The sequence below is a fragment of the Mus caroli genome, chromosome 17 (assembly GCF_900094665.2).
Source record: "Mus caroli chromosome 17, CAROLI_EIJ_v1.1, whole genome shotgun sequence".
NCBI lineage: Eukaryota > Metazoa > Chordata > Mammalia > Rodentia > Muridae > Mus > Mus caroli.
Window position 1 is genome coordinate 32,610,635 of NC_034586.1, and position 21,779 is coordinate 32,632,413.

At 48.3% G+C, this 21,779-nt stretch overlaps 2 protein-coding genes across 8 annotated transcripts in view; one reads left to right on the forward strand and one right to left on the reverse strand.

The window, feature by feature from the left end:
• Nucleotides 1-3,463, reverse strand: Tubb (tubulin beta class I). Its single transcript, XM_021185726.2, has 4 exons — nt 3,205-3,463; nt 1,816-1,924; nt 1,357-1,467; nt 1-1,235 (listed from the first exon to the last, which is right to left on the reverse strand). The coding sequence occupies exons 1-4, from the start codon at nt 3,259-3,261 to the stop codon at nt 178-180; spliced, it is 1,335 nt and encodes a 444-aa protein (XP_021041385.1). The 5' UTR covers nt 3,262-3,463; the 3' UTR covers nt 1-177.
• Nucleotides 3,464-6,753: 3,290 nt separating this feature from the next.
• The window catches only part of Mdc1 (mediator of DNA damage checkpoint 1), a 16,956-nt gene continuing 1,930 nt past the window's right edge, over nt 6,754-21,779 (forward strand). The window contains exons 1-15 of one of the 7 annotated variants that reach the window (XM_029471551.1): nt 6,754-6,878; nt 9,630-9,768; nt 11,295-11,675; nt 11,758-11,833; nt 13,077-14,410; nt 14,533-14,598; nt 14,748-14,840; nt 16,295-17,017; nt 17,125-17,168; nt 18,225-19,707; nt 19,827-19,918; nt 20,009-20,128; nt 20,224-20,406; nt 20,667-20,792; nt 20,912-21,022. In XM_029471551.1, coding sequence (XP_029327411.1) covers nt 9,633-9,768; nt 11,295-11,675; nt 11,758-11,833; nt 13,077-14,410; nt 14,533-14,598; nt 14,748-14,840; nt 16,295-17,017; nt 17,125-17,168; nt 18,225-19,707; nt 19,827-19,918; nt 20,009-20,128; nt 20,224-20,406; nt 20,667-20,792; nt 20,912-21,022 — 4,968 coding nt within the window. In that variant the 5' untranslated portion in view covers nt 6,754-6,878; nt 9,630-9,632. The other 6 variants (XM_029471550.1, XM_021149467.2, XM_029471555.1 and 3 more) reach the window with 6 other exon arrangements.

The window sequence follows — 21,779 nt, forward strand, 5'->3', positions numbered from 1 at the left end:
TTCCACAAACAAATATTTATTGAGTGCCTGCCATGTGCCAGGCACCGTTTACCCCCAATGAGAAAACAGAACAAAACAAATACAAGACAGAGGCAGCAGAAAGAAACTGGAGGACAAAGGGCAGTTGGAGAAAGCTGAGGGATCTAAGCAGCCTGAGCTGATGCGGGGCTCTCCGCCTCAGGCCTCCTCTTCTGCCTCCTCTCCGAAATCCTCTTCCTCTTCTGCGGTGGCATCCTGGTACTGCTGGTACTCAGAGACGAGGTCGTTCATGTTGCTCTCGGCTTCGGTGAACTCCATCTCGTCCATGCCCTCACCCGTGTACCAGTGGAGGAAAGCCTTCCGGCGGAACATGGCCGTAAACTGCTCAGAGATGCGCTTGAAGAGCTCCTGGATGGCTGTGCTGTTTCCAATGAAGGTGACTGCCATCTTGAGGCCACGTGGTGGGATGTCACAGACAGCTGTCTTGACATTGTTGGGGATCCATTCCACGAAGTAGCTGCTATTCTTATTCTGCACGTTGAGCATCTGCTCATCCACCTCCTTCATGGACATCCGTCCACGGAAGACGGCGGCAACTGTGAGGTACCGGCCGTGGCGCGGGTCGCAGGCGGCCATCATGTTCTTGGCGTCGAAGACCTGCTGGGTAAGTTCAGGCACAGTGAGGGCCCGGTACTGCTGGCTTCCACGGCTGGTGAGAGGGGCAAAGCCAGGCATGAAGAAGTGGAGACGTGGGAACGGCACCATGTTGACAGCCAGCTTTCGAAGGTCAGCATTAAGCTGGCCCGGGAAACGGAGGCAGGTGGTGACACCGCTCATTGTGGCTGAGACGAGATGGTTCAGGTCTCCGTAGGTTGGCGTGGTGAGCTTGAGGGTACGGAAGCAGATGTCGTAGAGGGCCTCGTTGTCAATGCAGTAGGTCTCATCCGTGTTCTCCACCAACTGATGGACGGACAGGGTGGCATTGTAGGGCTCGACCACGGTATCAGACACTTTGGGTGAGGGCACCACACTGAAGGTATTCATGATGCGGTCAGGATATTCTTCCCGGATCTTGCTGATGAGCAGGGTGCCCATGCCAGAGCCAGTGCCTCCACCCAGTGAGTGGGTCAGCTGAAAGCCTTGCAGGCAATCACAGCTCTCCGCCTCCTTCCGCACCACATCCAAGACAGAGTCAACCAACTCAGCTCCCTCTGTGTAGTGGCCTTTAGCCCAGTTGTTGCCTGCCCCAGACTGACCTGGAATGCAGTAAGGGAATAAGCTTCATCACTAAGATATGAGAGAAATACAAATACTTCTTACTCTTTCAACGACTGGAATTAATTCAGTTGAACAAATAGAAATCGATTCCACACTCACCGAAAACGAAGTTGTCTGGTCTGAAGATCTGGCCAAAAGGACCTGAGCGAACGGAGTCCATAGTCCCAGGTTCTAGATCCACCAAGATAGCTCGAGGGACGTACTTGCCACCTGCAGGAATTCAAGTCGATGTTTGATGGATCGGCAATGCATTAGCTCGGGGTTGGGAAATCAGCCACAAAGCACTAAAGCTGTCATTCCAGGCACTACCACCTGGTGGCAGTAGAGCTAATCTTTAGACCCTTAGGGTGTGAGTCTACGGAAAAAATGGGAACCATGCAGAGGGGTAATAGATACTTAAAAGTGTGGAAAAACAGGGCGTGGTGATGCTCTCCTTAAACCCAGCACTTGAGAGGTAGACCTACGGGAGTTCCAGGGCGGCCAGTGATGAATGGGCTGGGCTCACTGTCCAATACAGAGGGCAGGGAATAAGTGTTAAGTGGGGATTTCTGCTCTCACCTGTGGCTTCATTATAGTACACAGAGATTCGGTCCAGCTGCAGGTCGCTGTCACCGTGGTAGGTACCGGTGGGGTCGATGCCATGTTCATCGCTTATCACCTCCCAGAACTGCACAGGGAAGAGCAACGAGGCCTCAATGTCTCAAGTCCTAAGGCATGCCTCCCGCCCCTCATTTCAATTCCAGACACACTGAAACGAGGCTGAGGTGACACTGCAATCCCGTTATCTGCTTGCGGAAGTTCCATGGAGGAACCTACTCGCTGGAAGGCTACAACCTTTGGGTATAGGACCGGTGATGGGTGGGTCAGGCACTATAAGACTATGTGGGCGGATTGGAGGCCACCTATTTGGCTTTGCACCCAGGTTGGCTCCTAAAGCCAGGAACCGCCCTTCCAGGCCAGCACAAAAGAGTTGGGGGAGAAAGGTGCGGCCACTGCAGTCGCCCACCCCTTACGCGCTCCACGTGACTGCGGTGGCGGGCCGCTCCTCCAGCAAACCACAAAGGCGGGAGCAGCGCGGGCGGGGCCTAGGCCGAGGGGCGGGGCCAGTGCGCCCCCGCGGGTAGGGGCCGCATTGTCCCTGCGCGCCAGGGGCTCCAACCCCGCCCCCAAAGGGTCCCACCCTTCGGCTACAATTTAGCGGCCGCACTTCCTCCCTCCCCTCCCCCGCTACATTGTAATTGCTAGCAAAAAGGGGAAAAAAATCTTTAAAAAGCCCCATTGCCTCCTATCTTTATTCCGCTCCTTCCCTCTCCTTAGTCTCCCAGGCAGTCTCTCACATATTTGAAAAGCTCACTTTCATACCGCTCACACCCTAAGATCTCTTTTAAGGGCAATGAAAAGTAAAAGTAGGCCCCTATACAGAATCATTACCAAAAAAAAAAAAAAAAAGCCTTGGGATGGCGGGTTCAATGGAGTCTCCAAGCCTTTGTTGAGAGGTAATGCGTACCGGGGCACCTCTGCAGCTGCCCGCCAAACCTCGCCCCTTCCCCCCTCCATTCTGTTCCAGTAGGGCCCTCCAGGCTGGGTGGGGGTGGCGCAAGGGGAAAACCTCGCCTCGGCTTTGTCTCGGATCGTTTCCGCATCCCTCCAGTCCTCGAACCGTTAGAAAACCCCTTTTAAGACCAGCTCTTCACAGTCCCGACAGCCTCTCCTTTCCCTAAACTCAAAAGGCTCTTTTATTAGCCTTCCGAAAATGTGCCAAGAAAAACATTTCCTCATTTTTCAGTATCAGAACGCTAGCTACAAATATGGGTTATATTTATACGTGCAAAACTTTGAGGGGCCAAATCTGACGAGTGGAGAATGCAAGAGCTCCGTGAACAATGCTCATAATTAACACAGAATTCTCATCTTTACATATTTCAGCTAAAAATTTAAAGTCCTTACCTTAGCACCGATCTGGTTGCCACACTGTCCGGCCTGGATGTGCACGATTTCCCTCATGGCTACGGTTTACTGAAATAATTTTTTTTTTGATGGTTCCAATGTAGGTACCGAGCAAGAAAGATAATTAAGGTTTTTGGGGTTTTTTTCTTCTGGGCCGGTCTCAGACTAAAAGGATGGACCGGAGCCCGGGAGGCTGCAGCAGCGAGATGCAAGCACGACCGCAGGAAGGTTCTAAGAGGCAGAAGAGGCCGGCGAGCGCAGGAGGGAAGGCGCGCAGGGCGGGGCTCGCGTTCGCGCGGCCGGGGGCGGGAGATAGGCGGGCGCCCCGGGTCTTAGACAAAGCCTACCCAACCAGTCGCTGATTAGACCAGCCGATCACGTGCCAGGCGGCCATTGGTTTCTGAGCCAGTGGCGAGCGCAGTCCTTTTTGGGAGTTGTAGTTCTCTATTGTTGTCCACACTGCAAAAAGAAGTTAGGAATGGGTGGGTACTGTGTGAGGAATTGGGGTTATCGTGTGTGTGTATGATTTTTTTTTTTCATGAAAAATGTCCTCACAGGAGATTCCTATTTTCTATTCTGAGAGACGATTTTGTACTAAAAGAGGTTTGGAGAAATGTAGTAATTAGGAGATCTGAGGTGCCTGAGTTGGAAGGTGGGTTGGGCACGCCCTGCCAGCTGCCCACCGCAGTAGGTCTAGGAAAGCCAGACTGCATAGCTCAGCGGAAAATCCTGAGAACTGTGTTGTCCTTCCCTGATACACAGTATCTAGTTCTTTGTGATCCCAAGACAGGAATTTCAGTAAGGCACAGCTCCCTCACATCCCTCAGAAGAAAGAATTACCCTTCTGTTTCCAAGGGAGTTGTCTCAGGGATTTTCAAGAGAGAAACAAAATTGCAAAGATCGTGGGGAAAACTGCATGGAGCTGATGTCCCAAAAGAATGAAGGTGTACTGGCTGGTTTTATGTGTCAACGTGACACAGGCTAGAGTTATCACCCAGAAAGGAGCTTCAGTTCGGGAAATGCCTCCATGAGATCCAGCTGTAAGGCATTTTCTCAATTAGTGATCAAGGGGGAAGGGCCCNTTGTGGGTGGGACCATCTCTGGGCTGGTAGTCTTGGTTCTATAAGAGAGCAAGCTGAGCAAGCCATGGGAAGCAAGCCAGTAAAGAACATCCCTCCATGGCCTCTGCATCAGCTCCTGCTTTCTGACCTGCTTGAGTTCCAGTCCTGACTTCATTCAGTGATGAATAGCAATGTGGAATTGTAATCTGAATAAACCCTTTCCTCCCCAACTTGCTTCTTGGTCATGATGTTTGTGCAGAAATACAAACCCTGACTAAGACAGAAGATGTATGTAAAAATCTGTGTGGGATCTGGGCCTTTCAGACGACGCTGAAGACATTCTGGTCATCCTGTCAGGACAGACTGTAGGGTGGACAGACTAAGAGAATGTCAGTCTTTAGACAGTGCCTCCCTCTCTCAGACACTTGCTTGAAGCAAGGGGATTTGTTTGTTTTTCCAGTTAATTGACTTTATTCATTAGGTGAGTCTGTGGCAACGTGCTGGAACTGAAGAAGGGAATTGAATGGGCTCAAGTTAGAACCCTTTAAGGTTCTCTTTCCAAGCTGGGCGTGGTGGTGCACGCCTTTAATCCCAGCACTCGGGAGGCAGAGGCAGGTGGATTTCTGAGTTCGAGGCCAGCCTGGCCTGGTCTACAAAGTGAGTTCCAGGACAGTCAGGGCTATACAGAGAAACCCTTTCTCGAAAAACCAAAAAAAAAAAAAAAAAAAGGTTCTCTTTCCAGGGTTTCGAAAATTACTAAGTATCCTCAAAGCTTTAAAGGGATACAAAATGATTAACTAGAACAAGAGCATGAGTGGTTCACAAGGTTAGTCCCGGAATTCTGACTAGAAGGCAAGGGAAGTTCAAGGTCAACATGGGCTACCTAGAGGCTACCTGGACAGCTTGAGGTACAAGCTTTAGCTTCAGTCTCTAAATGAACAAATAGAAAGGAAAAATTAGATTGTGCCTACCCAAACTCCCAAGAAATACGGATATTGAGGCAGAAGGATCCTTGGCACTTTGGAGGCTAACCTGGTCTACAAAATGAGAGTCTGTCTTGGAAACAAAACATACGTGGGGCTAGAGAGATGGCTCAGCAATTTAGAGAATTTGCCGTTCTCAGAAGAACAGGTTCAATTCCTGTCATCCATAGTAGTACAGAGACATACATGCAAGCAAACTACCAATACACATAAAACACCTCTTTTAAAAAGAGAAACAACAACAAAGGGACGGGTCTAGTAAGCAGTATCTAGAATGTAATTGTGTAGGTCAAACGTGGTGGACCAATGAAAGGAAGGAGGATCCCTGTGAGTTCAAGGCTAACCTGCTAAGTTGGTTCTAGGTTAGCAGAGGCACATAGTGAGACCCCTTCTCTGGCTTAAAGAAAATGAATCAAAGACATGCAATCAACATACAGCTCAAGTCATCTTTTAAATAAAAGAACATTTAAGCCGGGTAGTGGTGGCACACACCTTTAATCCCAGCACTTGGAAGGCAGAGGCAGGTGAATTTCTGAGTTCGAGGCCAGCCTGGTCTACATAATGAGTTCCAGGACAGCCAGGGCTACACAGAGAAACCCTGTCTCAAAAAACAAAAAACCAAAACAACAACAACAAAGAACATTTAAGTTACATCAATACTCCTTTATTCATTAAAAATATTTCAACTTTGGTCATGCTAACAATGAAAGCGATTATTGATTATTTCGTGCTACTTGAATTTGTCCCATTTACTGTAGGTACACGGGTAAGTCATCCAACTTAAAGCTTCAAACGTCTGGCTTTATTATGGACATACTGAGAAAACCAACGGGAAAGAACTATACAAGCCACTTTCCTGGAATACCTTCATGTTTTACTATAATGAAATAAATTATTTTATTATATTTTTCTCCCCTTTTGAAAGATGACCACAGACTTCGAGGTTTTAGCAAAACAGCTTGCTGTATTTAGGATCTTCCATTTAGGAAGATGACCTCAAAATGTCCGTCATTTTATACATTCATACGTACATACAATGATGTGGAAGAAACGCAAGTAAGCAGTCCAAATCAAACGGAAATAAAATCCCTCTGCAATGGGGAGTTCTAAAGTGCCACGCCTACAGGGTGTTTTCCAATCTGCAGCCTCCAGCCACGACTGCTGCCTGCAACCCCTCATTTCTCGTGAGTCAGCTGGCGCCATTTCTGGGATGACCGAGAAGGGCGCTCTGGCCTTGGAATGACTTCTATGATAGAGCCCTTCTAGCCACCGCCGGTAACTGGCGCCAGACTCTCTGGTAGGGGTTTGGAAATCTGCGCGGGAAGTAGTCCGTGGATGACGTAGCGACGGAGGGTTGGTCCAGGACGCTACCCAATCACGGCGCGGGATTCTCAGGCCACACCCCCTGATTGTCAGCGTTTTCTTCAGCCTGTTTCCCGCCGGTAGCCGCACTTTTGAGCTGTGAGGAGGCCAGGCGGGGGCGGGGCTTCCGACTTGAGTCAATCGGCGCGCTTCCAGCAGTAAAAGACAGTTCCAGGAGCCAATCAGCCAACCGACTCTCTTCCGGGATTCGCACTCCCGCCACCTGGTAGCGGCCGTTACTGGTGGCGCGCGCGCGCGGATTCAGTCGGTGAGTTCGGCAGCCCGCGCCCCGGTTACCATCTTTGATTCCTCCTGAGGGCGGGAGGGGCGTGCCCTAGGTGTCACTGGGCGGAGGTAATTTGGGTTGCGGTTTTAGGTTTTTTTATGCTAATCCTTGCTTGGCGCCCTGGCCGGGGTGTAGGTTTGGTGACACGGAAACCTTAGGCCACGAGGGAACAAACTCCCGCGTAGGTACCAAAGATGGTTGCCCTTCACTTGGAGCAAAGGGTCGTAGGCGTCTCCTGGGTTGGCAGGACGGAGTTTACTTCTTGGGGTACACTACTTTTCCTTTCAGCGTTTTCCCGGTGTGTGACATCTTTATAGGTAAAATCCACCCCTGCAGTTTTGAATTTCTGTCTCTAGTTTGTCTGTTAGTCAGTTACGCCGGCTATGTAGTCACCATGAGAGCAGGAGTCATTTTGAGGATGCATGCCCAAATACTGACCGGTACCAGGTGTGCATAATTCCTGCAGAGTAACTAAGACGGACCCGAGTAGGGGAGGTGGGGATGTAGATACTGTTCCACCCTTACTGATCTGGAGAGAGATGTCAAAGACGGAAAGAGGGCCGGCGGGGCGTGGTGGCGCACGCCTTTAACCCCAGCACTTGGGAGGCAGAGGCAGGCGGATTTCTGAGTTCGAGGACAGCCTGGTCTACAGAGTGAGTTCCAGGACAGCCAGGGCTACACAGAGAAACCCTGTCTCAACAAACAAACAAAGCCGGAAAGGGTCTTGCCAAGGAATTACTTTAATTCTGTGAACTTAGCAGCCACGAGAAAACGCTAGGAGTGATTTAGAGACGTTCCTTAACCCATCTATGTTGACGTTTCTCATCTGGAAAAAAAAAAAAAAGGAATGAAGAACAACCATACCCTTACAGGGTTCTTCTCAAGGATAAATGAGTCGGTCAGCCTAATGTGTTAAAGCTGTTTAACATATAAATGCCTCTTTATATGTTAGCTTCTCTGGTTCTTTGCACTTCAAGCTGAAGTATGCTGATGAGAGTGTATAAACTAGGGGCTTTGTGACTCATTTCTATTTACATGCTGTGTTATTCTGAGCAAATGAATTTTTGGAGTTATTACTTCCCTGTCTCTTTTGGCTATTATACCTGATACAACACAATACTCAATAGTGGATGATGAAATCAATTAGGGAGTGGTAGATGGGCTTTTAAAAACTAGAACATGTACAAGACCCTAAGTTTGATCCTCACTAGTTTTTCCTCTGTGTGTGTGTAAAATATCTGTCCCATCAGATCCCATAACACATGTCTGTGAACCGTGTAGTTGCTAGAAATTGAACTCAAAACCTCTGGAAGAGTAATCAGTGCTCTTAACAGATGAGCCATCTTTCCAGGCCCAGAAACAGTATATTTCACATACCATTGTTTCTCAAAGCCCATACCCTCACACAGGTGAGTGCGTGGCTCCAAGGAGGGTGTCAGATACCCTGGAATTTGAATTACAAACTGTTGTGAACCAGTGTGGGTTCTGAGAACTGAACCTAGGTATTCTAGAAGAGGATGCAGTGCTTTTAACCACTGAGCCACCTTGCTGGGTTTTTGTTGTTGATGTTTTTAAAGGGGTCTTACTGTGTTGTCCATGCTAACTTAGAAGTCTTGGACTCAAGCAATTACATTGCTTCAGCTGCCCCAATAGCTGGAACTGTGGGTATACACCACCTCAGTCCAGCTTACCATGGTTTTTTTGTGCTTTAAACAAAGTACCCATCTGTGGGCTGAGGATATAGCTTGGTGGTAGAGCATTTGTTTTGGTGTGGGAGGCTCTAGATTCAGTCTGTAGTATCTAAAAACAAACAAATCCCATAAAGTATCCCTTTCTATATAATGGTATACTTTGTGTCATGGCCAAAAGTATAAATATGTACGTGTATATTATTCAGTTTTGGATGGCAAGGTCTCACTGTAGCCAAGGCTGGTTTCTACATTTTTAAAAAAAGATTTATTTTATGTATATGTGTACACCATTGCTCTCTTCAGACACACCAGAAGAGGGCATCAGATCCCATTGCAGATGGTTGTGAGCCACCATGTGGTTGCTGGGAATTGAACTCAGGACCTCTGGAAGAGCAGTCGGTGCTCTTAACCACTAAGCCATCTTTCCAGCTTCCGCCACCCCCCACCCCCCTTTTCTTTTGAATCCATGATCTAGCTACTTCTGGCTAGCCTGGAACTTGCTATGTAGACCAAGTAGACATCTGCCTACCTCTGCCTTCCCATTGCTATAATCAAAGCTGTGCATCACCATGCCTGGTAAGGTCTCTAGTTCTTAATTTTTCTGCTTCATCATCTCAGATGCAGGGATTACAGATAGATGCCAACATGTTTTTATCAAATAGATTTTTTTTCCCTTATTGGTAGTACTAAGAATTGAAAACATGGCCTCACATAGGCTAAGCAAACATTCTATCTCTGGCATACTCTCCCACCCCTGAATATTGTTACATGCTTTAGAATAACTGATAGGAAATCATCACCTCATGGTTGTTCACATCTTTAATCTCATGGGAAGCAGAGGCCAGGGGATCTCTGAGTTTGAGGCCAGCTTGGTCTACAAAGTGAGTTACAGGACAGCCAGGGCTACATAGAGAAGCCCTGTCTCAGAAGAGAGAGAGAGACAGAGACAGAGAGAGAGACAGAGAGAGAGATCATTTCCACATTTACCTCCAGTTATTTTTTTTTCTCTGACAAAAGCAATGATTATGTGTTTCCTTTACAGATCATGGAAAGCACCCAGGTGATTGACTGGGATGCTGAAGAAGAGGAAGAGACAGAACTATCCAGTGGCTCCTTGGGGTATAGTGTGGAGCCTATAGGGCAGCTACGTCTCTTCAGTGGTACTCATGGACCAGAAAGAGGTCAGGGGATATTGGGAACTAAAGTATGATTGTGGGTCTTTCTTTTTTTTTTTAAAGATTTATTTATTATATGTAAGTACACTGTAGCTGTCTTCAGACACTCCAGAAGAGGGCGCCAGATCTCGTTACAGATGGTTGTGAGCCACCATGTGGTTGCTGGGAATTGAACTCTGGACCTTCGGGAGAGCAGTCGGGTGCTCTTACCCACTGAGCCATCTCACCAGCCCGATTGTGGGTCTTTCTTAGAAGAAGTTGGAAGTTGGAGGGTTGGTAGAACCATTTATATATATGTATGTGTGTGTGTGTATATGTGTGTGTTTCAAAGGGGATATGAATAACTGTACCACTAAGGATGCCAAAAGAGGCCACCTGAGTTGACTGTTTGAGGCTGGTTCTGGGATTTTCTTGGAGTAATTTTCTTTTGTCAAGAGAAAATGAAGAGCTTCAAATAAAACTACAATGTGGGGGCTGAAAAGATGGCTCAGTAATTAAGAGTGCTTACTGCTCTTGGAGAAGTTTAGGTTCTCAGCACCTACATGGTGGCTCACAACCACCTGGAGCTCTAGTTACAGGGGGCCTGACACTATCTTCTGACCTCAGGATACCAGCACACATGTGATAGACATGAATTCATGCAGGTGCACACATACACACTGTGGGTGTTGGTGACAGTGGCTGTATAATAAGACGGGACAGCATATGTGCAATGATTGAAGTGGTTAGAGTTGTATTGTGTGTAATGTTTCCTTTGTTTTTGTTTTTCCTTTGAGATAGGGTCTCTCTATGTAGCCTGTGCTGCTCTGGAATTCACTATGCAGACCTGGCTGGCTTCACAGAGATTCACTTGCCTCTGCTTCCCACGTGCTGGAATCAAAGGCGTGTGCCACACTATACCTAGCCTGTATTATATGTACTTTGTACTTTTTTTTTTTTTTTTTTTTTTCCGAGACAGGGTTTCTCTGTATAGCCCTGGCTGTCCTGGAACTCACTTTGTAGACCAGGCTGGCCTCGAACTCAGAAATCCGCCTGCCTCTGCCTCCCGAGTGGTGGGATTAAAGGCGTGCGCCACCACGCCCGGCGTATTATATGTACTTAATCACACAAAAGCACCCATTGGGCATGGTGGTACATGTTTGTGATCCCTGTACTAAGGAGGGTACTGTAGTATTTGAGGGTAGCCTAGGCTATATAGTAAGCTTGAAAATCATCTGGACTACATGATAAGACCCTAAATCAAAAAAACAAAACAAGAGCTATAGTTCAAGGGGAAAGTGTTTAGCTAGCATGCGTGAAGCTCTGTTTTCAAGTTTGAGCAATTGAGAAAAGACAAAAATGTGACTAGACAGAATATTGCTGATGAGTAGTGTGTTATAAATGCTCTTCTGTGTTGGCATGCCCTCAGGGTTTTGTTGTTGGTCGTTTTTTAACGCCTGTAAGAGATCTGAGTGAGCAGTAGGGTATCTAACCAGAACATCTTCAGGGCAGGACTCTGGCCTTACTCTCATATTTTTTTCTCTGATCCTCAGATTTCCCCCTCTACCTTGGCAAGAATGTCGTTGGTCGAAGCCCTGACTGCTCTGTGGCCCTGCCTTTTCCATCCATCTCCAAACAGCATGCAGTAATTGAAATCTCTGCTTGGAACAAAGCCCCTATTCTCCAGGATTGTGGGAGCCTCAATGGCACTCAAATCGTAAAACCTCCTAGGGTCCTACCTCCTGGAGTGAGCCATCGTCTGAGGGACCAGGAATTAATTCTGTTTGCAGATTTTCCCTGCCAATACCATCGCCTAGATGTCCCACCACCCTTGGTCCCTCGGAGTCTTCTAACTATAGAGAAAACCCCCAGGATACGGATAGGATCCCAAAATTCCAGAGTTTTGTTGGCTGAGGATTCAGAGGAAGAAGGGGGTAAGTTTGTGCCTTTGGTATAGGTATGAAAAGACAGGGATGATGGATATAAACTCAATTTATTCTTTCCTATTCTTGCCAGATTTTCCTTCTGGAAGGTGTGTGGCGAATGGACCAAGGAATACAGCATCCCCTTCAGCAACAGTAGTTCCAGAAAGGTGGGTACCAAAGTACCAGATACCTGCATCTTTTTGTTTGTTTGCTTTTGTTTTTGGTTTTTTTGAGACAGGGTTTCTCTGTGTAGCCCTGGCTGTCCTGGAACTCACTCTGTAGGCCAGGCTGGCCTCGAGCTCAGAAATCCGCCTGCCTCTGCCTCCCAAGTGCCGGGATTAAAGGGGTGCGCCACCACTGCCTGCCAGATGATTATCTTGAAAGGTGGTGCTAAGAGCCTCCGAATACTCATTTCCTCAGCTGAGTTAAGCCATAATGAGCACTACCACCACCACTTCCTCTTCTTTTTCTTCTTTTTAAAGACTTATGTATTATATGAGTACACTGTAGTTGTTTTCAGACACAGCAGAAGAGGGCCTCAGATTCTATTACAGATGGTTGTGAGCCACCATGTGGTTGCTGGGAATTGAACTCAGGACCTCTGGAAGAGCAGTCAGTGTTTTTTTGTTTGTTTGTTTGTTTTAAAGATTTATTTATTATATATAACTACACTGTAGCTGTCTTCAGATACACCAGAAGAGGGCGTCAGATCTCATTAAGGATGGTTGTGAGCCACCATGTGGTTGCTGGGAATTGAACTCAGGACCTCTGGAAGAGCAGTCAGTGTTTTTTTGTTTGTTTGTTTGTTTTAAAGATTTATTTATTATATATAACTACACTGTAGCTGTCTTCAGATACACCAGAAGAGGGCGTCAGATCTCATTAAGGATGGTTGTGAGCCACCATGTGGTTATGGATTTGAACTCAGGACCTTCAGAAGAACAGTCAGTGTTCTTTGTTGTTTTTTGTTCTTGTTGTTGTTTTTTCCGAGACAGGGTTTCTCTGTATAGTCCTGGCTGTCCTGGAACTCACTTTGTAGACCAGGCTGGTCTTGAACTCAGATCAGTCAGTGGGTTTTTTGTTTTGTTTTGTTTTGTTTTTTAATATTTATTTATTTATTTATTTAATGTAAGTACACTGTAGCTGTCTTCAGACACTCCAGAAGAGGGCATCAGCTTTCGTTACAGATGGTTGTGAGCCACCATGTGGTTGCTGGGATTTGAACGCAGGACCTTTGGAAGAGCAGTCGGCGCTCTTAACCGCTGAGCCATCTCTCCATCCCGAGCACTTCTGATATACTCAGTGGAGATGAGAAGACAGCTACCAGCAGTGCCTGCTTTCAAGGTCTTCATAGCTGAATGGGGTGTCTCTTTCCAGGACATACTTTCTATGGATTCTTTTTCTTTACAGTGATGAAGAGGTCTCTTCTCCGGCCCCAAGTGTCCCCGGGCCATCTTCACCCTTTGGTTTGGGTAGTGACACCGATGAAGAACAAGGTCAGCAACCAGGAGTCGAGGAGTCCTCTTTAGCTGACAGCAGTGGTGCTGCAGGGGAGGCTGAGCAGCCTGGAGCTAACGGAATGACAGCTGGCATACAGGCTCAGCCCACTGAGCACAAGTTGAAGGACACAAAAGTCAAGAAGGAGGCAGGCAGGGCAGGGGTCTCAGATGGGTCAGTTCTGGAGAAGAGCCCCACTCTTGGGGAGGACAGTGACACAGAAGTGGATGAAGAACACAAACCTGGGTTTGTGGACAGTGAGACAGATGTGGAAGAAGAGAGGATCCCGGTGACCCCCTCTGTAGCCCCTGTGAAGAAAAAACAAGTGCTGCTTGCAGTTGGTATAGGAGATCCTGGAGCACCTGGTGTGGCACATCTGCAGGACAGCCTAGCTGGTAGTGGCACAGATGTGGAGGACAAGACTGCACTGGATGTTCCTCTAGAGAGAAACCACACACCCATGGTGATCAACAGTGATACAGATGAGGAGGAGGAGGAGGAGGTCTCAGCAGCACTCACCTTGGCCCATCTGAAAGAGAGAGGAATTGCTTTGTGGAGTAGAGACCCAGGCGCAGAAGAGGTCAAGTCCCAACCACAGGTCCTTGTAGAACGAAGCCAGAGTGCCTCTGGGAGAGACAGTGACACGGATGTGGAGGAGGAATCCTCAGGGCAAAAGAGAAAGATTGTCCCAGACAGTCCCATGGATGTAGATGAGGCTCTTACTGTCACACAGCCAGAGAGCCAGCCTCCCCGTAGGCCCAATGATGCAGATGAGTACATGGATATGAGCTCCCCTGACAGCCATCTAGTGGTAAATCAGGCCTCCTTTGCTGTGGTAGGCAAGACCAGAGCACAAGTGGAGGAGGAAGTCCCAGGGCCATCTGTTATCCTGGGGGAGAAGCACCAGGTGCCTCTAGAGGGAGCCCAGCCTCCTGAGGAAGCCTGGGAAACAGCTGTACAGGAAGGCTCATCCTCACCAGAGGCAGCAGCCTCTGTAAGGCCTAGCCAGCAGCCAGTAGCAGAAGATGCTGGGACAGAGTGTGCTACAGCTTTTTCTGAGCAGGAAAGTACTCTTGAGGTGGGGGCCCAAAGCGGGTCACCTGCAGCACCAGTGGAGCAAGTGGTGATATATACAGATACTTCAGGGAATCCCACCCTGCCACAGAGAGAGGGAGCCCAAACCCCCACAGGAAGGGAGAGAGAAGCACATGTGGGCAGAACCAAGCATGCCAAAGAGTGTTGTGATGGTAAGTGTTGCCCTCTGCTCTGCCTTTGGCCCTTAAAATAAATTGGGTATAAGAGGAGAGAACTGTAGAGGTCTTTAGGATGAGAGTTGATTTTTCATCTGTCTCACATCTCTTCCCACCAGAACCTGAAGATGTGTGCCTTCCAGCTACCCAGTGCTTTGTAGAAGGGGAGAGCCAGCACCCAGAAGGTGAGGACATTGTGTGGTTTGGATGTGAGTACCAGGAAGAGCTGGGTGATGATTAGACTGATGGTCCTTGAAAGGCGATGTGGCCAAGTAGGGTATGGGACCCTGGCATTCTGGGACCAGCTGTGTTCTATCCACCTTTTCTTTGGCAGCAGTCCAGAGTTTGGAAAATGAGCCTACCCAGCTCTTCCCATGTACTCTTCCACAAGAGCCAGGACCTTCCCATCTCAGCCCTCCGACTCCAGGTACAAGGAAGTCTCTCTGAACTCCCAACTTTGCCTGCTTTCTTGTTTTCTTCCTCTGCATCCTTTCATATGCTGTGTGTTAGATTTACCTATGTTACATGTATGAGTGTTTTGCTTGCATGTATGTATGTATATATGTGTGTGTGTGTGTGTATGTGTGTGTGTGTGTGTGTGTGTTCACAGTGTGCATGCCTAGTGTCCACAATGGTCAGAAGAGGTCTTATACCCTGGAACTGGAGTTGTAAGCTGCCATGTGGGTTCTCAGAACTGCTAGAGCAACCAGTGCTCTCTCTTCAGCCCCTCATTCTTGTTTGCTTGTTGACAAAGAGTTCATGTAGCTGAGGATGACCTTGAACTGCTGGTTCTCCAAGGGCTGGGATTACAGGTGTGTGCCACCCAGCTAGGGATGGACCAAGACTTCATATGCTTGCTAGATGAGCTCTCTATCCACTGAGATGTATCCCCAGACCCACCTTTCATATTCTTTTGTTATTTTACTGATGTTCTCCATTTCATCAGGAAAAGAATCTATACCAGACATGTGATCCCAGAACTTGGGAGGCAGAGGCAGGAGCCCAGGGCCATCCTGGACTGCATAGAAAGTTTGAGGCCTTGACTAAATGAGACCTTGTCTCAACAACAACAAAATCCAACAAAATGGGCTTGGCTCAGTGGTTAAGACTGGCAATCATCTTAGAGGACCAGAGTCCAGCACCCATGTCAGGCAGCTGGCAACCATCTGTAACAGCACTCTTGGAGATTTCATCACTCTCTGGGTACCCCCCCCCCCCACACACACACACATGGTATACACATATACATGTGAATAAAAATTTTTAGAATAAATCTTTTTTTTTAAAGATTTATTTATTTATTTATTTATTTATTTATTATATGTAAGTATACTGTAGCTGTCTTCAGACACTCCAGAAGAGGGAGTCAGATCTCCTTACGGATGGTTGTGAGCCACCATGTGGTTGCTGGGATTTGAACTCCAGACCTTCGGAAGAACAGTCGGGTGCTCTTACCCACTGAGCCATCTCACCAGCCCCTAGAATAAATCTTAAAAAATAAAATAACAAATAAAAATTAGATTGCCTAGATTACTCTGATTCTAGTTCAGGAGATTTGGAGTTGGCCCAAAAACTCAAAAATTTTTACACTCTACATTCTCTCTGGAGATTTAATCAGGGCTTTATGCATACCAAATGAGTATTCTCCTAAAATGAGTGTTTTCCTAAACCACATCCCCAGTCCTTGTTTTTCAAATGAAGTTCCTGAGGAAACCGGTGTGTGAGGTTATAATCTTCTGAATAGCATTCAGTGTTAGAACCACCACCCTACCCCCAGCTTCCCTTTTGTAACCCAGGTAGCTGTTTGCAAGTCTGCCTTCGTTCTCAACCTTAGTGCCTTTTTTATCTGTGTTCTTACCTCCTTTCTCTCATCCTGTTTAGGTGCAGATACCTTGGATGTGCCTTGGGAAGTCTTGGCTACACAGCCGTTCTGTCTAAGAGAACAGTCAGAGACTTCTGAGCCCCAGCTCATTGATACCCATGAAGCTCATGGATCTCGACCATCTCTGCCTAGGGAACCACCAGGACACCAACATCTGGTTCATACCAGCCCAGTTCACACAGAGCTGTTGAGAATTGAAGGCAGAGAGATACAGACTGTGGAGAAAGCCATGGGTATACCAAAGGAAATGGCAGACAGGATGACCCCAGAGAGAGAGCCATTGGAGCGGGAAATCAGGGGAAGAACAGAAAACAGTGAGAGAGATGTGATAGGAGAAGAACTAATTCAGGGGACAGAGGACAGAGAGCCAAAGGTGTTAGCTAGAGACAGTCACAGAAAAGAGGCTGACAAGGATCTTGAAGGGAATAGGGAGAGTTTGGAGGTAGAAATAGAGATGTCCAAAGATTCACAGAAGAGAGAGAGAAAAGTAGAGAAACCAGAACCAAAGAGAGAATGGGAGCCAGCTGATTTAGAAGTGACCCCAGATAGAGGGGTGACAGAGGAAGGGAGCCATGATCAGAAAGGGCAAATTGCTAGTCTAACACTAAAGCCTGGAGTTGGGGTGAAGGACCTTGAGGGACTTGCCTCAGCCCCAATAATCTCAGGGAGCCGGGCAGATGGAGGAAAGGGAGACCCTTTGAGCCCTGGGAGGCAGCAGAGAGGTAAGTGTGAGGCAGGGGAGCCAAGGGGTATGTAGTCCTCATGGCAATTAGTGTATGAACTGCAGGCTGCACAACACTCAGCCAGTCTTGTTTTATTCTTTGACTAGGCCGCTTGAGTTGCCAGACGACACCTGCTGGAAAGGCTTCCAGGGTGAGCTGCTTTCTTATCATGCCTCTACAGCCCTTTGCCTAGTCTTACTTTAATCTTTCTTTGTCTATATTTCCCATTTTCTCACTGCATGTACATTTGTGCATGTTTGTGAGGGTTTGTGTTTAGGGGCAGTGCATGATGAAGCCAAGTGATAGTCTTGTGTGTTGTTCTTCAGGAACTACCCAGCTTTTTAGAAGGGTGGTGGTGTAGTGGTCAGGATCCTAAACTAGCTTAGAATATGCTGAAGTAGACTAAGATTCTTGCCAGCAAGCTTCAGGGATTCTCCTCTCTCTACCTCTCTAGCACTGGGATTCAAAACATAGCCATTATACCTGTCATTTTTACATGGGTTCTGGAGATTAAATTCAGGTCTTGGTGCTTGCTTTGCCCACTGACCTGTCTCCCTGATCCCATGTTCCCAGTTTTCTTTTTTGTTTGTTTGTTTGTTTTTGTTTTTGTTTTCAAGACAAGGTTTCTCTGTATAGCCCTGGGTGTCTTAGAACTCACGTTGTAGACCAGAATGGCCTCGAACTCAGAAATCCGCTTGCCTCTGCCTCCCGAGTGCTGGGATTAAAGGCGTGCACCACCACGCTCGGCTCCCAGTTTTCTTGTTCGTCATTCATTAGTTGGTTTCCATTCCCGTGTCATGCCACCCATAGTTCCCTATATTGACCCAGAGGTCTCTGTGTTTCATCCCTCTTTGCCCCCGCCATGTCTTAGTTGCCATACCCACCCGTGCATATCACTGCACTGAAGTATTAGGGTTAGGGATTCCTTATGGTGTCCAAAAGATTGCTTCCTTCCCCAAGGAGTTCCCAGCCTAAAGAGAGGTCACAGAAAGAAAGGTGCCAGTGAGTGTCCTGTGACCATAAATAGAATCAAACCAAACATACAAATAGGCCTTTGGTCCCAGCACTTGGAAATTAAGCTAGAAGAGTCAGTGGAGGACACTGAAGGCACATGAGCTATGACTTCATAGAAACACTAAAAAAAGTTAAAGATCCTTGTCCACCTCTTTCTTGGTGCCTTTTGTCCATTGCTTCTTCTCTTTGTCAGGGTGATCCAGAGCCCCCAGACCACTGCCTGTTTTCTTCAGTGCCTGAAGCTTCAACTCAGAGTCTCCTCCCCTCTCAGAGCCAAAAGCAGTCTACAACTCAGCCTCTGCTTTCCACCTCCTCTTCTGAGATACCCCTTCCTGAGAGTCTTCACACAAAGCCTAATGTCAGGCCACGGCGGTCCTCCAGGATGACCCCCTCCCCACATTCCTCTGCTGCCCTTAAGCCTTATACTACCTGCCCCACAAACCAGCCTGCTGCCTCTAGACCAACATCTCGACCCACTCGGGGCAGGGCAAATAGGTCCTCTACCAGGACCCCAGAACTGACTGTCCCTGCAGACCCCGAACTCCAGCCTTCCACCTCCACAGCACAGCCTGTCATCCCAAAACTTACATCCCAGGTCACTGAGGGCAGGGTACATTCCTCTGTTAAGATGCCTGAACCAGTTCTCACAGGTCCCGAAATCCAGTCTCCCACCTCCACAGAACAGTCTGTCACCCCAGACCTCAAACCTCGGGCCACTCGGGGCAGGCAAAGTAAATCTCTCAACAAGACCCCAGAACCACTTATTTCTACTGGCCCTGAACTCCAACCTCCCACCTCCATAGAACAACCTGTCATACCTAAACCCACTTCCCGGGTCACTCGGGGCAGACCACGTAAGACTTCTGTCAGAACCCCAGAATCAGTTGTCTCCACTGGCCCTGAACTTCAGCCTCTCACCTCCATAGAACAGCCCGTTATCCCTGAACCTAGGGCCACTCGGGGTAGACCAAGTAAGTCTTCTATCAAGACCCCAGAACCAGTTGTCCCCACTGGTCCCGAGCTGCAGCCTCTTACCTCTGCAAAACAGCCTGTCACCCCTAACCTCACATCTCGGGCCTCTCGGGGTAGATCAAGTAAGTCTACCAGGACCCCAGAACCAATTGTCCAAACTGGTCCTGAATTCCATCCATCCACCTCCACAGAACAGCCTGATACCCATGAGCCCTCATCTCAGGGTAGGACACGTAGGTCTTCTGTCAGGACTCCTGAATCGAGTGTCCCCACAACCCCTGAACTCCAGCCTTTCACTTCTAAAAAACAGCCTACCCCTAAGCCTACAGCTCTGGTCACTCGAGGAAGGACATATAAACCCTCCACTGAAGATTGTGAATCAGTTGGGCCAGTGGCCCCTGATTTTGAGCCTTCCACCTCTATAGACCATCTTGTCACCCCTAAGGTCACAGGTCAGAGCTTAACACAGTCTTCACCCCTAAGTGCTTCCCCAGTTTCCAGTACCCCTGATCTCAAGCCTCCTGTCCCCATAGCCCAGCCTGTTACCCCGGAGCCCATTCCACAAGCCAATCACCAAAGGAAACGAAGGGCTACTGGGAAGCAGGGTTCCCGCACAGTCCCTATGGGTCATAAGTCTTACTCTGCCCTCTCTGAACCTGAGCCCCAATCTTCAGCCAGCCAAAGCTCAGGAGCATCAGAAGCAGGTGAGTCAGTTACAACCACTCTTGAACCTGCCATGCCCCTGATGCATAATGAAGCAGCTGGGAGCTCAGGGCCCATTCCTAAGCCCCAGCCTAAGGCTTCTCAAATCTCACTACCACAGACTCACCCCGTCAAAAACGTCCCCGAAGACAAGCCTCCCAGAAAACCATAGTCATCAAGGAAGAACCTGTAGAAACAGAAGTGAAGGAAGAGGTGAGAGGAGAGCTGGGGGTGGGATGGGGGTGTCCCTAGCTAAGAGCAAGTGCTACAGAGCTCAAGGATGCCCACTGAGATGCTTTTCAGCCTCAGGAGACAGCAATTCCAACACCAGAAAAGAGAAAGAGGGACCATGCAGAAGAAGAGTCCCAGGGAAAACCAACTCGAAGCCGGCGAACTAAACCTAACCAAGAAACAGCCCCTAAGGTAGAAAACAAGGGGCTGGGGATTGAGAGATGGGTGCTGCTAGTGTGGGTTGCTGTGACCATCTTTATACCATAACCCCCCCCCGCCCCCCCCAGGTATTGTTCACAGGAGTCGTGGATTCTCGTGGCGAGCGTGCAGTGCTGGCTCTGGGAGGCAGTCTGGCCAGCTCAGTAAATGAGGCCTCCCACTTGGTTACTGATCGCATCCGCAGGACAGTCAAGTTCTTGTGTGCCCTGGGGAAGGGAATTCCCATCCTGTCCCTGAACTGGCTGTACCAGGTAAGAAGCCAGGAGATGATGAATGGCTGGAAAGGACTGCTCACCTAGCAGTGGAGAAGTAGTGGGAGGGAGGAGATGGAGAACTGGGTTGCGAAGCAGTGGGCTGCTTTGAGAAGATACAGGGCTGGGATGACTCAGTACCAGAGCACTTGCCTAGCATGCTTGAAGTCTTGAGGTCAATCCTCAGCACTGGGAAGGACAAGCAAGACACGGAAAGTTCACTTCCGTGATGAACAACAGTTCTGCCTGTTCTTCCTTAGTCCCGAAAGGCTGGCTGCTTCTTGCCACCTGATGACTACTTAGTGACTGATCCTGAACAAGAGAAGAACTTTAGCTTCAGCCTTCGGGATTCCCTGTGCCGGGCTCGAGAACGAAGACTGCTGGAGGTAAGTAAGAGTCTGTCTTCTGCACCACGCAGCCGTCCTATCCCCTGGAGCCCTTAGAGGTTTCCCAGTGGCCTTTGGCCTGTCACTGCAGGTGTCTGTCTCCATCATTCCTCTCTTAGGACTATGAGATTCATGTGACCCCTGGTGTGCAGCCGCCCCCCCCTCAGATGGGAGAGATCATCAGTTGCTGTGGAGGCACTTTCCTGCCCAACATGCCTCACTCTTATAAGGTATGGCAAGCATAGGAAGTGGGAACGAGGAAGGGTTGGAGGGATGATGGACGGAAAGAAGAGCAAGAATGAGGGTGCTGGCCTCAAAGGGACTCAGTGTTGTTGTTTTTTTGTTTTTGTTTTGTTTTGGTGTCAGGTATTTATTTTTTTATTTTATTTTTTTATTAGATATTTTCTTTATTTACATTTCAAATGCTATCCCAAAAGTTCCCTATACTTCCCACCCCACCCCCAGCCCCCCCAGCCCCCCTCCCCTGACGCCTCGGTGTTGTTTTTAAGGTTTAAACATTTTCAAGCAGCCAGATATGGTGCTCCACATTGGCAGTTTAGCACATGGGACTTGAAGCATGAGGAGAAGTTCTAGGTATATACTCATGGAAGCCAGCTGGGACTGCATGTCCCTTTCTTACTCACCCCACCCCCACCCTAACCTTTTTAAGTCTGTTTTACACACAGAGAAGAGGGGCTGGAGAGACAGCCATGGTTAGGAGTACTTGGTGCTCTAGCATGAGCACAGGCATTTGGATCCATCACCCACAGCAGGGCTCACACACACAGTAACTACAGCAGCCAGGAAGGCAGAAGCCTTTTTTGGCTTTCTAGTCATTTAAGTGACTGATTTATTTATTAAGATTTATTTATTCGCCGGGCATGGTGGCGCACGCCTTTTATCCCAGCACTCAGGAGGCAGAGGCAGGCGGATTTCTGAGTTCGAGGCCAGCCTGGTCTACAGAGTGAGTTCTAGGACAGCCAAGGC